Source organism: Montipora capricornis, chromosome 10 (genome assembly GCF_036669925.1).
Source record: "Montipora capricornis isolate CH-2021 chromosome 10, ASM3666992v2, whole genome shotgun sequence".
Classification (NCBI taxonomy): domain Eukaryota; kingdom Metazoa; phylum Cnidaria; class Anthozoa; order Scleractinia; family Acroporidae; genus Montipora; species Montipora capricornis.
This window is the reverse complement of record NC_090892.1, coordinates 52,775,328-52,790,327: the sequence shown is the minus strand read 5'-3', so window position 1 is coordinate 52,790,327 and position 15,000 is coordinate 52,775,328. Positions and strand designations below refer to the sequence as shown.

General features: G+C 37.7%; 1 protein-coding gene across 1 annotated transcript in view; it reads right to left on the bottom strand.

Annotated features, from left to right (window-relative positions):
* Positions 1–15,000, bottom strand: part of LOC138022453 (serine/threonine-protein kinase PRP4 homolog) — a 31,317-nt gene that overhangs the window by 15,229 nt on the left and 1,088 nt on the right. Inside the window, exons 2-5 of the mRNA XM_068869585.1 lie at positions 14,836–15,000; positions 6,347–6,746; positions 1,324–1,408; positions 226–373 (exon numbers count right to left, since the gene is read on the bottom strand). The exon at positions 14,836–15,000 is cut by the window's right edge and continues 900 nt beyond it. Of these exons, the coding sequence (XP_068725686.1) occupies positions 226–373; positions 1,324–1,408; positions 6,347–6,746; positions 14,836–15,000 (798 nt within the window). The remainder of the gene's footprint in view (positions 1–225; positions 374–1,323; positions 1,409–6,346; positions 6,747–14,835) is intronic.

The window sequence follows — 15,000 nt, the reverse complement described above, 5'->3', positions numbered from 1 at the left end:
TGGTGAAAAAAAATCGTCCGACCAATCAAAAGGCCGATTCGCAATTTTTCACTAGTGAAAACATCGTATGTCATTTTTATTTCATCACAGAAATGTACCTAAATCTCTATACTTATGTAAAAATAGACAATAATATTAACAGAGGAAGTTTAGGTCTCTGCCAAAAATTCCTGCTTGATTAGCGGTCCAAATAAATAATATTACCAGACATGTAAGGCACCTTACATCATCTCATTGTTCCTGATGATTTTCACTGCCACTTCCTGGTTTCCTCGTGCCTGATCTCTTGCACGCACAACATTGCCAAATACACCAGCTCCCGTGTAGCCATAGACACAATACCGCTTGTCAAGTACTTCACTGATACGAATTCCTAAAGAGAAATACAGCACACATCTCCCTTCAAGGTCCTTTTCAAATTACATACAACGTATTCCAAAATGGCCACCATTAAAAATAGTACTCTTTTGTTTACTTGCAAATTGGCTTTTGTTGCCTCGTTCAAGGTTAAATATTCTTTTGAATTTTAAGTTTAAGAACGAGGAAAGAAGGGCCAATTTCCAAGCCATCAAATGAATAGCGTAATGGTGGCCATTTTGGAATAATTATGGTTTATACTGTACCAAATTTACCTGTGTATAAATCGACCTTCAATGATCTCAAAAGTGTTTTTGGTATTACATTGTATATGCCATTAAAATTGACATTAGACCATGCTCAATGAGTATTTTTAGTGGTCCTGTATTATGCGGCCACCTGTATTAAGCCGCCAGTTACTCAAGTCCTGAGGGGGACCGTTATATACAAGTTTAACTGTAGTTGAAGATACTCACTACTGTAGCACAATTATGAAGTAGAGACCCAATATTTTGGGTTATCAAAGGCATTAAGTTCAACAGACACCTCTTAACCAAGTAATCTAACATGATATCTTGAGCAGTTCCTGAAATTAAGTCTAAGAAATACAAGGATTTTACTATCTACGTTGTAACTCCAGACAATTTTACTCATCAACTGGGGGCATCTTGGGGCGTTTGAGGTGTCAATGAGTTAATTAACCCTTTGGCGTCCAAACTGGACAGAACCCCTGGGAGTCAATGGGTTAATTAATGTAAGGGACATAGTTTTGGACTGCTTGACCCATTGACAGCTCAAACGCCCCAGAACACTTCCCCCTCCCCCCCCCCCCGCCCTGTTGACCAGTAAAATCTGTTATGACTTGGATATACATGTACTTACATGTACATGTACATGAACAATGTACAATGTATGTTGGCATCAACATTTTCTCTGTACCCCGCAATATTTAAAACTTCATCTTACTGTAATAGCCTTCTGCATCATCCCAGTTATCCGTCAGATTTGGGTTTTCTTTCCCTGCCTCCAACTTCAAAGCTCTGGCTGGACTCTGGAATTTTGACCATGAAACATTTGGTAATTGGTTAAAAGATAATTTTATTTAGTATATACCAAAACAGTGGACAGCGTTGAACGCGTGTGCTGATTGGCTACTCAAACTCCAGATATCCATTGCTATTCACTTGCGAGCAATTCACAGAGAATTTGCGCCCGAAAATGTTGTAATCTGTGCAGAAATAAATGAATTAAAATCATCTTTTTGTGCCATATTATCTCACTGTTTGAGTATACACTAAGACAATTTTTTCAGAGTATTTGCAAATTTTTCAATTTAAATATCCACCACTAGCCACCTCCACTTCGGTGAACAGTTGCCACTTAATTTAAACATTTGCATATTCCCAAGTTATAGCAAACCAGCTCCAACTCTACCACAAAACCAAATTTTTCAATTTTTTTCAAATTTGGGGGTCCATTGCAAAATATTGGGGGTCCAGGTAATTAATATTCAAGAATTAATATTTGATCTATTGCCTCTTAATAGACCCTTCCATGGTTTTTGACCGCCATCTTGACTGGGGGGCAAACACGGCTAAATTTATAGTAAATGGATTTTGGCCGACTTTGAACCGCTGAAGCGCCGCTAAAAAGAGACAGATTTCCATCTTTTGCCACTATTTTAAATACTTTTATTGACATCATTCATTCAACGGAAAATAAGGCCATTAAGGAAGGTATGATGTCCGTAAATTCGAATAATAAATGTGACCTCACACGGGAAAACGTACATTAACGTTTTAACGTTAAACGGACAAAACTAACGGCTAACTAACGGACGGGTAATGGAAGCTAACGGTACCTAACGGTATGCTAACGCTTTTACAGGCACCGCTAACGGTTTGCAAAGTCATGCTAACGCATTGCTGCAAGCGTTTAACGGTTAAGTTAGTTCGACTAACAAGCTCTTCGGAAGCAGCTTAAAGCGTTAAAATGTTCAGCTAGTGAATGGCTAGAGGCGTTAGACGGTTAGTGAATAGAATACCTGAAAGCTTTTAACTGTTGGAGGAAGCCATTTTATCCGAAAAACTAAACTAAGGTTGAAGCGTAAGCCTAACCGGCGAACGATAAATAATTAAGTGTTGCAGATGACCCCTGAATTATCATAACCGGCAACAAACAATCATGGCGGCTTGATCTTAGGCCTCCACTCACTCCCCCTTGGTGAATCTGTATTTTTTTTGTTGTTATGGAGATTTAGGAGGATAATTGACCAATCATTTGTCGTCTTGTGAGCATATTTTGACAGCTGATAAGAGACACGAGGTCTGGCCTTTCATCGCGCGATCACAAAAAGACGAAAACAACGGCTGATGCGTGAGGTAACGCATCAAACGATGGGAATATCGCTACTTTTTTTAGGATTCAGAGGATAAAGGGAGCTTTTATGGTTTTCCTGTAAGAAGAGGGGCTACTAGTGATAGCAATTTTGATTCAGATGGCTTTAAAAGTGGCGAAGAAGACGGTGACAAGCCAAGGCGCGAATGATGACACCGATCCTGAAGAAAAAAGCTCGCTGGAAATGACCAGCTCGATAATATTCGTGGAAGCCACTGGCGTTTACTTTGTTTTAGATAATCGTAATGAATTAGATATTTTTCTTAGTTTTCATAGGAGATGATCTATGGGAATTAATGGTAACCGGAAAGTAGTCTAGTTATGCCCGTCAAAAGCTCTTGAATTCCTCCGAGCGCACTGCCCCTTTTCATGAAGTAAGCCACGCAGAATGAAAGGCCTTCATAGGGTTTGACGAAATAACTAGAATACATAAAATCCAAAAACATTTATTCACTACAGTTGGGAGTCGCCTTGTGTTGCCGGAGGGAGATACCGTATTTCTCGTAATGCTCTTTAAGTCGACGAATCGAGAGTAGCTGACGCCGTAAAAGCACAAAAACATGTCCTTGCAAATTGGTTTCGACTGGTAATAAAATGAGCAACGAGGACTCCCTTTACATCCAATGAACTCAGCTCGGGTGAATGCCTGGATACAGGTTAAAATCACAAGATCAAGCTCAGCACTCGACAGGCAGTTGTTTAAATTAAACAACACTGTTTCTTCGGTAAACTGTACGGAACATGGACCGTTCTTTGGACCAAGAGTACAACCACAGCTATCTCGCAGAAATTTCTTCACTTTTTTCCCTACTTCCTCAAAATCTTCTCCTTCGTGTTCAATCTCGGCCATCACGTTGTGAATTAAAACTATAAAACTCCGCACTTCCAACATATTTCGCAATGTTATGTTGTCATGGAAATGTTTCGTTTGACAAAAGGACTGGGACTTGAGACCATTTTTATTTGCATACTGTGCTGGCGATCCCTTTTGTTGGTTTTTCATAATAAATCAGTGGGTGCAATGAAAACATTATTGTGGCACTGAAACAGCGAATGATTTTACGAGCGACTTCTTTACTCAAGCTCTGCTCTGCGATTGATAAAAATTTATTTTTGTATTCAGGCGATAGCCACGAAGCGAGATCACTATCGCACTTATTAACTCGATCGCTCTTTCTATTTAAAGCGTTTACATGACTTGTAACTTTGCCCTCCACCTTTTGTTGCCAGGATTGATCTATTTTTGTCAGTTATTCCTCAAAGATAATTTTATATAACTTTTTAGGGTAGCAGTTCGTAGAACACATTCATAATCATCTCAATGCTTCGTAAAGAAAATACAATCTGGGGCCGGCGTGGCGGAAGAAATGGCGGCAAGTGTTTGGCTTTTATTCAGTTTATTCTCACACTTGTCTTTTATGAAGATAATGCTGGCTAGAACCAAGTTTTCTTTCTGATGTTACTGGACAAAGAATAATATTATACGCAATTAAGAGACAGGAGTAAGGACACAAGTAAGTTACTACGAGTGGTATTTAAGTGCTCCGATCCAAAAGCACTGTAACAGTTACGGTCCTTCTAACCGCTAAATGAACTAACGAATGCGAACTTTTCTAACGGTTACAAGGTAACCACTAACGCTTTATCCATACTACTAACGGTTTGGTGCAACAGTCTAACGGTTCGGTGAAACCGTCTAACGGTTTGGTGAAACCGTCTAACGTTGACTAACGGATTACTAACGGCTGACTGATGATGGCTAACGGCTAACTAACGCTTTCGGCCGTTAAACGTTAAAACGTTAGTGTACGTTTTCCCGTGTGAGGTCACAAATCTTTTCATATTGCTTCTAATTTCGCGGCAATGGTTTTAGAAGGGTTTGTATGGAATCTTAAAAATTCGTTTATGGTTGTTGTAGCTTGAATCTGTTCTTTATATTTAATGGAAATAATCTCAGTATAAATGTCTTTTGAAAGACACTATCACTGTGGAAATCCGTCTCTTTTTAGCGGCACTACAGTGGTTCAAAGTTGGCCAAAATTCCATACATTTACTGTAAATTTAGCCATGTTTGCCCCCCAACTAAGATGGTGCCAAAAACCATGGAAGGGTCTATTGCTGCTGCAGTACCCTTTCAGATTTCTAAATTGGACAAAGATAAAGTCTTATCCCTCCCCCCTAACATGTACTTAAAATGATCAATTTCTTTGGAACTGTTATGCCCATTGATTCATCGATCAAAATGTATGGGTTTTCAAAGCTCCATCGATCACATCTGAAAACGTCTCGAAGAATCGGTATGCTGTAGGAACTGTTGGCTCCAGTTGATAAATGAACTAGATCTCCACAGCAAAAAAACAAGAGAACTGAATCTCAATTTTCCGTAAAAGAGCAATTGAGGTGTAATTTAGGAACAAATGAGTAAACAAATATAAGCGATCGATTCACACTTCATCGTTGGCCCATGTGGCCGTGACTTCGCCATGGCCAATGTTAATAATCAAACGATTGAATACATTCAAATTTCATGTTCAACACGTTAATTTTAACGCTAACTCCGAAAAAGTTGCGTAATTTGCAAAACAAACAAGTTGCGTACATAACAAGAACTGAGACGATGACACGTGCGCACCCGGAATTAATGTCAACAGGGTTGCACAAAACAAAAATTTAACATACTTCGCCATTGTATTCTCTGTCATTTCACTCACGATAAGCGAACTAATGCTTGAAATTCGCTTGGAAAGCATGCAACAAACTGAATTTTGACTGAAATGATTTTTTATCACTGGCAGCAGATGGAAAGTGTCGCCGATTGTCTCGCCTAAAAACAGCTCAGGTCATGTCACACAACACGTGGAAATTCAAAACTTTTACTCCTCAAGCTGGACATAATGGTTGACAAAATGAAATCATTTGACCACAAAAATCCGAAAATAACAGCTAACCTTGAAATTTAAGAAACTCGATCATTTCTCCGTTGTGAGAAATGGGAATGTTCAATTTCCTTGTGAAATACGCCGTTCGCATGTTTTTCCTGGCGTTCGTAATTTGCATAAACATTCGATTTTTTTTCTGCGTCCAATTGGACCCTTTGTTTCATATTCTATGCGTCCAAAAGAAAAACGAGTGCGTCCCAAGACACAATGACGCACTCTGCAAAGTCTTCCATATTGGCTATCAAGCAAAGATCCGGATTCCAAAACTACGGTGAGAAACCGCTGCTTGGATGCACTGTAGGACCCTTTTTAGTGAATAACCGCTGATAAGGAATGGATATGATTGGACTGACCCCTCTCCTTGGTAGGTTGGAATATAAAAAAGCACTTTTTGTCAACATTTTTGTCTGTGAAAAGTTTCCAATATGTCAGGTGAAAGTTCCAATTGCTCTAAAATTCTTGAAATTGTCAAATTTTTGTCTAAAATTCCTGAGAGTTTCTAAAATTCTTTTTGACGTCTAAAATTCCCAAAAAAATTCCGGAATTGTGTAGCTTAACCTAGAACACCTACATGTACATGTCTAAGCAAGTTGCATCTACAGTGTACTGTATGTTGCAAGTTCTAAACTTTTACTATCAAGAATACCACTTACATTGTAGTTTTCAGAAAACATGTCATCATCAGCAAACATGTCACCAACACTAGCTTTTGTCTTCTCAACCTTTGGGCCATCTGCTTGATCACCAGGACTCAACTTATTCTCCCTCCTTGCACCCTCAAAATCCTTTGCCATCTGCCTTCTGGCCAAAGCAATTTCCTTTTCCAGCTCCTCTCTGGCCAATTTCTCGAGAGTATCACTGTCTTCACTGTCTGACCTGTCATCAGCAGGTGACTGCGAAACATTTGATGTAACAGACGAGGGAGCATTGGATGTTGTGCCACTTGCTTGGTATTTTTTCACAATAGCCAATCTCTGAAGTCGTCTTTTCTCAATAATTGCATCTTCATCTTCATTTTCTTCTTCATCCATCTCAAAATTGTACAGGTCAACACTAAAATGAAATGTTATCAATAAGTTATTCATCAAAAGTATTTCTCCCTTTTAAGCCTTTTGAATGGCTCAGATTGCAAAAACAACAATTTTCTCATGATAATTCCAAATAATTATGTTTAGACCCATGGACACTGTATCAACTAAAATGAAATGATATTATTTTAGAATGATCATGGTACCATATTTACATGTATAAGCAGACCTTTTATGACCTCAAAATACCCTTCAAAAATTGCCCTCAACTTATGTATGGGTAAAGCCAAGTTTTAGCTAAATAATTTATTCAAAGTTAGCATAATTATTGTCTTTGGTACAACATACACAGTGGAACAATCACATCTAAATTTTCGTATCTTGTTGCAAATTGTGACTGGATTTTTTCTTTAATTTCCAGCTCTGGCTGTGAAATTCAAGATTAGTACTCCAAGTAAACTTAACACTCAGAAATTAGGAAAATTCTGTTTTTTGCCATAAAAAATGGGAGGCAGACTTACAGTGTATACATGGGTAAACACCATAGTTATGTAGATAAGCTGAGAAATTCCAGGCTTGAACAAGACTGAGTTATCAAGCCAGTTAATAGTTGGTCCATTGGGAGTTCAATTTCCATAAGAAGGTGAATGAAGTAATTGTAGAATAATTATTATTTTTAATATACACGTATAAGTATAGAGATTTACGTACATTTCCGTGATGAAATAAAACGGCCGTCTATGTTTCACAAGTGAAACAATGTTGTATCAGCCTTTTGATTGGTTGTATGATCTTTTTCACTAGTGAAAAATTATTGTATCAGTCTTTTGATTGGCTAGTAGTTTGTTGGACTTTGGCACAGGCAGCCTGTGCACCAACAACTGGAGTAAAATTTGTAAACATGGCGGCCGACTGGTGTGCATGTATGGTTTTCAGAGTTTTTGTTCTTTTATTGCTTAGTTTTCTCCAAAAAATACTTCAAAATATCTTCACATGTTCTAAAAGTATTCAAGCGAGGTATGGAAGGTAAAGATTTCTTTTATTTTATGTTCAATGGTTTGATAGCCTCACAAACACTTACCTCTATAAAGTTATGATCTCTAACTCTGAACTTATGCAAAAAACAAATTACTCAGGGTTCGACATTGCAACCAGTACAGTCGCACTTGCGACTAAATTTTCTCCCTTTGCGACTAAAATATCTGGAGAAGTTGCAAATTTGAAACGAAAAGGTTAGCAGCTGCCACTTTGCTGCTACTCTTGCTAAAATAAAATAAAGAAATGACAAAATTATCTTGTTTCTTGCTGTGAATTTTCTTTCAATCTGAAGACAGTGTAATTGTAGCGTAATTTAGCTGCGCTGTTACGTGCACAGCTCCATTCCTTTGATCATTCACCATTTTCAGCAGTTTCTTTACATAAAAGTATTGCAGGCTCATACTTTGTTTTGCTAAACCACTGACACAATCTAGTGCAATGATTTTGCGTCTTAAGTTTCGTATCTTGTCACAAGATTGCGACTGGATTTTTTTGTTAATTTCAAGCCCTGTTACTTCATGGTTGGCTAGCTTGTATGATTTGTATTACGGTACTCACTCACCCACCCACTCATTGTTTGCTTCGCTCACTTGTTCGTTTAATTAAAGGATCCTTCACAACTCATGAATAACACTCGTATGCACTCACGGACCATGAAGTAATGTATACATATACCTCATTCATATCATACCTCATTCGAAAATCACTTAATTCACCTCTGACCGAATATAGCCCATTCTGGAATTGTACAGGGAACAGGGAGCTGCACCCGCAGATAAGCCGCACCCTGAATTTAGACGCTTAAATTTTGGAAAAAAGGTTTTTTTAAAAGAAATCAAAAGAAATCCAAAGTCGAGCCTTGAGAAATCTTCTTCATCATCCACTGATCATCGAATGTAAACTCACTATTAACATTGAAACCGAAAATACTTTAAAGTCTTGCCCACAATTTTAGCACTTGAACATAATAAACATTGTTTCTACCAACTTTGACATATGACTGATCTTTTTCTGGCATTTGTTGACAGGAATTTCTTCATTCAACACAGCTTTTACACAGATTTTTGCATTACAACAACAAGAACGTAAACAGAGCATTTGAAGCTTAGTAACCAGGCATTAGATCGGATGCGAAAAATGAAAAACTGGACAGCCGGAAGCAGCATGATGTTTTCAGAATTTCACAAAGCGATAAGCTGCACGGAACATTGCCCAATGTAACAGGGTCTTTATTATTTTGTTTGTCAGTAGTTGACATAAGACTATTTGTTCCACAAATTTGTTGCTATCAAAGTGCTAAACAGCGAAGAAACAGTGGGCTATCTACCATTGTGAATTCTCGAGAATACATGTAGCGTGGTATTTTCTTGCTTGTGGAGGATCCATTACTATTGAAGTTACAGGCCGTCGTCGACGTTGCAAACAGGTTTGCAGGGCAATGGAAATTTCGTGCAGTGTGACATTTTCCTGACGTTTTCCTGTTAAAAGTGTCAGTTAACGGAAATTGGCGTTGAAATTCACGACACCTTTTTCCAATGTTCCCGCAGATAAGCCGCACCCCGATTTCTAGCGACAATTTTTGGAAAAAAGGTGTGGCTTATCGGCAGGTTTTTACGGTAAACTGACACCATCACATGAAAGATAACATTGAAATCGGCCACCTATCCAAGTTTGATTCTTTTAGGTCGAACAAAGATAGTTAAAAATCCATTTAAACATCTAATTTTGAGGCTGGATTTCCCAAAACCATATTAACTCTTAAAATTTTTTATCAGATTTGGGACAACTGGAAAATCCTGTCATGGACCTACTATTTGGAAATAGGTGAGGTGAAAATTGCTTTGTTTGCCTATTTTTATGAATATTACAGAATTCGTAAAAAAATTTAAGAGTTTTATGGTTTTGGGGGACGCAGCCTCAAAATTAGAGACGTTTGTGCCAATGCACTTTATAAGTCCACTACACACTATGTCACCGGGTTGTAATAGTGAGTAAGCTAAGTGAGTGCGTGAGTGTAAGTCCGTGGTAGAAAAAAGGCCCACAGCATGCGCATGCATCAAGAAAATGAACAGGTCTGTTAGAAGCGTGCTTGACCCCAAAATCAGCATGAATTTGTGATGCTGGTGAATAATAACACAGCTTCTAATTCCAAAATGATGGAATTACCGCGTGATAAAATTAATAACCTCATCTAGACGAGTGAAACAATGGTCAACTTCAAGAGTTTTATAGACGATTGTGATCTTTGTGTTGAACTTGAACATTTCTTGTCATTTCTTATAACAGTTGAAAGAAAAAAAATCAAACTAACAAAAACAAAAACCCAGTGTCTTGCAGTCATTTTGTCACAGATGTATCCTTAGTTTCTTGAGTTGTTGGTAAGATGCAAGGAAAATGTAACTTGATCAAAGACAGCAGCTGAAATAGATGTCACTTTTGATTTTGCAATTTACTTGTGAGGCCAAAAGTACAATAGAAACATTGAACGTAGCAAAAATGTCTCAAAATGTTTTTTGCTGATGCTAACTAGATATACATTCACGGCACAAAATTTATTTCTTGAATATTACAGAATTCGTAAAAAAATTTAAGAGTTTTTATGGTTTTGGGGGACGCAGCCTCAAAATTAGAGACGTTTGTGCCAATGCACTTTATAAGTCCACTACACACTATGTCACCGGGTTGTAATAGTGAGTAAGCTAAGTGAGTGCGTGAGTGTAAGTCCGTGGTAGAAAAAAGGCCCACAGCATGCGCATGCATCAAGAAAATGAACAGGTCTGTTAGAAGCGTGCTTGACCCCAAAATCAGCATGAATTTGTGATGCTGGTGAATAATAACACAGCTTCTAATTCCAAAATGATGGAATTACCGCGTGATAAAATTAATAACCTCATCTAGACGAGTGAAACAATGGTCAACTTCAAGAGTTTTATAGACGATTGTGATCTTTGTGTTGAACTTGAACATTTCTTGTCATTTCTTATAACAGTTGAAAGAAAAAAAATCAAACTAACAAAAACAAAAACCCAGTGTCTTGCAGTCATTTTGTCACAGATGTATCCTTAGTTTCTTGAGTTGTTGGTAAGATGCAAGGAAAATGTAACTTGATCAAAGACAGCAGCTGAAATAGATGTCACTTTTGATTTTGCAATTTACTTGTGAGGCCAAAAGTACAATAGAAACATTGAACGTAGCAAAAATGTCTCAAAATGTTTTTTGCTGATGCTAACTAGATATACATTCACGGCACAAAATTTATTTCTTGAATATTACAGAATTCGTAAAAAAATTTAAGAGTTTTTATGGTTTTGGGGGACGCAGCCTCAAAATTAGAGACGTTTGTGCCAATGCACTTTATAAGTCCACTACACACTATGTCACCGGGTTGTAATAGTGAGTAAGCTAAGTGAGTGCGTGAGTGTAAGTCCGTGGTAGAAAAAAGGCCCACAGCATGCGCATGCATCAAGAAAATGAACAGGTCTGTTAGAAGCGTGCTTGACCCCAAAATCAGCATGAATTTGTGATGCTGGTGAATAATAACACAGCTTCTAATTCCAAAATGATGGAATTACCGCGTGATAAAATTAATAACCTCATCTAGACGAGTGAAACAATGGTCAACTTCAAGAGTTTTATAGACGATTGTGATCTTTGTGTTGAACTTGAACATTTCTTGTCATTTCTTATAACAGTTGAAAGAAAAAAAATCAAACTAACAAAAACAAAAACCCAGTGTCTTGCAGTCATTTTGTCACAGATGTATCCTTAGTTTCTTGAGTTGTTGGTAAGATGCAAGGAAAATGTAACTTGATCAAAGACAGCAGCTGAAATAGATGTCACTTTTGATTTTGCAATTTACTTGTGAGGCCAAAAGTACAATAGAAACATTGAACGTAGCAAAAATGTCTCAAAATGTTTTTTGCTGATGCTAACTAGATATACATTCACGGCACAAAATTTATTTCTTGTCGCAAATTTTGTTGAGCACTGATGACAATTTTTCTTAATTCCCGATCGATACTTCCTAAAAACTTCCTTCTACTCTTTGTAAGAACTGTATATCAATATTTATTTACTTTTAAATCAATATTTTCTTTTGCATAAAGCAGGCTAAAAAAATCTGTACCTTGCTTAGTTCGCATTTTTGAGCGTTAAAATAGAATTTAGGTCTTTTGTTTCTGAAAGCAAGTCATACATTTTGAGGTCTCCTATCCAGATAATAACCTCTCCTGACAGGGCTTAACTTCAGTGAACTTTTGTCATGAAAAGCCGTCAGATGCTCAGAGTACACGCTTAAACTTGCTGTAAAAAAGAAGTTGAAGGAAACTTCATGTCAGCCATGAAGCCAATGTTTCTTTATTCCCTTTCATTTTTTTAAAATCTTTCTTGGTTTAGTATTCTACCAGTAACCACATTTCTTCCCTGGGAGCTATTTACCTAAGACATCTACCATAGCACTATAATGATTTATGATACCAAAACAATATTGTGTACTATTAGAACTACATATTACACAAAGATAACTTGAATCTCCTGGAAAACAAAATGCAGCTCAGTTGACAGTTATGGAATACAGCACTGTGTCAAATTATTGCACTACCACACATACACAATGCGTGCCTATTTTTAATAATAATGTGTTTTTAGTCCATAACTTGGTCTCTGGTCAACCTTAACCCATCAAACATGGACAGACGGCCAATCTCAAGGTTATCTTTCATGTGATGGTGTCAATTTATCAATTGGTTCAAATTTGAACCTCGCCCCAGTTCCCTACGCAGTTTTGGAAATTATAGCCTATAACAACAGTTGCAACTGCTTAAGGGCCCACAGAAGGATTTTTCGCGCATTGCTAAGGAAGTGAAATGCTACTCCCGGTGACTGACATCATCACACCGTGAGCTGATCAGAAAACCCACTCACAATCAAAAATCACAACACCAACAGTTTATTGCATCGAAGGCTTTTCCGAGCCCTTCCTCGAGCACGTTCTCAGATCATCCGTGCACGCGTAAACGAACTGACTTCAGGTTTGAGAAAAAGCTAAATTTGCGGCGGTCTTTAAATTGAATTAATTTCTTTTATATGGCACGTTTCACCCCTAAATAAAGAATATAGCTGAGCATTGATTTTTTCAAATCATCTTTTTTGAAAATATTATGGGCATTTCAGTATCGTTTATCTCTTTAAATTTTTTTTTTTGAAATAAAAAGAAAATCATGCTTGCCTGGATGCAAAAATGAATACAAATTAACGAAAAAATCCAGTCGCAATTTTGCGACAAGATACGAAAATTTAGTCGCAATTTCGCAAATTTTAGTCTGTTGTCAGCGGTTTAGCAAAAAAATATGAGCCTGCAATACTTGTGTGTAAAGAAACCGCTGAAAATGGCGAATGATCGAAGGAATGGAGCTATGCACGTAACATCGCAGCTAAATTACTCTACAATTACGCTATCTGAGAAAATTCACAGCGAGAAACAAAACAATTTTGTCATTTATTTATTTATTTTAGCGAAAGTAACAGCAAAAGTGGCAACCGCTAACCCTTTTGTTTCGAAAGAGCGAAGGTGACAACAAGTCGCAAATTTGTGACTTCTCCAGATGTTTTAGTCGCAAAGGGAAAAATTAAGTCGCAAATGCAACTGTACTGGTCGCAATTTCGAACCCTGGCGTGGCATGATGATGTCATATTTAGGGTCATTGGTTTACAAAAGTTGGAAACTGACAGAAGTAATGCCAAATTCTCTCAAATTACTTAACCATTACATCCTTAGGCCCTTGCATAGTAAGCTTTAATTGCATCTGCAATATCTTTTCTCCTTTTATTTCATCTACATTCTACAATTTACAAAATGTAAATACCGTAAACACCTGCGTATAAGCCGCACCCTTTTGCTCACAATTTTTGGATCAAATCGGGGATGCGGCTTATCTGTGAGAACATCTAGACACCATGTCGTAAATTTGCATAAATTAACAAGTTTACAATGTCGACAATGGCCGCTCACTTCAACAGAAATCGATCCACCACGAGTGAGAAATACCATGCTATTCTCGAGTATTCGTGCGGTACTGTAAATGGCTGACCGTTTTTTCGCCATTCAGTACTTTGACTGCAAATTCGTCGAATTGATTCCATTGCCTTTTCTACTCTGCAAACAATTTATCGTTTTCGCCTTAGTCCCACCTACTCATTTCCAGTACTCTATCTCCTGATCAAATGCCTGGTTACTAAGCTAAAAACGAGCAAGGATGGCACAGTCGGTTAGTGCGCGGCCTTGGTGCAAGAGGTCCTGAGTTCGAATCCCAGATCTGGCATCCTCGTTTCAACTTCTTTCCTTTCCGTGTAGCTAAGTAGCTTTAAATACCCGTAAAACGGAGCACTGATGGAGAGGGGGGAGTAAAATGAGCGCATCGTCGACCTCAGGTTTCTCAGTTGAATTACTGTTACGAGTTATCTACATCAAATATGGTTACTTTACTTTCCTTTGTTCGTCACGTATTGTTGCATGTAAATTCTAATGAGAAATGGACAGGAATGAAAAATACTGGATTAAAAATGCCAGAGAAAGATCAAATTTATGTCCTAGTCAGATTTTCATACTATTAGAGAGTCAAAATTATAGGTAAGAGTTTAGTATTCTCTGTTTTAAATGTTAGTGAGTTAATACGCGGGTTGACACGTGCAGGAAACTTGAAGAAACAGTGCATTTACATGAAAGACAGCTTTGTCAAGACTCCACTTTTGATTCATTTTAATTTCTTTCAAAATTTTGTTTCCAAAATCTAAGTTGCTAAACTCGGGGTACGGCTTATCTGCGAGTGCAGCTTATATGCCGGTGTTTACGGTAGATGAAATTTAATATAATTCTAAAATTATGATAGAAAAATTATTGAACAAACGAGGTCAAATTACATACATGTACAGTGTATACACAGCTGTACAACAACATCTTCAGAAGACCCCTGTTTTCTGGGGTACCGAAAATACTCGAAATGAATAATTATTTAATACAGTACTAGTATTGAGAATTGGGTAATCTGATTATGTGTACACTAAAAGCTAATACTCACTCGTGATCTGAATCTCCTTTCTGTGCTTGCCCTTCTGAGTAACTTCCCTGATACTTATCGCCACTTTGTCGACGCCGTGGTGATCTAGACCTAGGCCATTTAGGAGACCTACTTCTTCTTCGTCTAGGAGAGTGACTTCGGTGCCTTGGTGATCGGCTCCTTCTC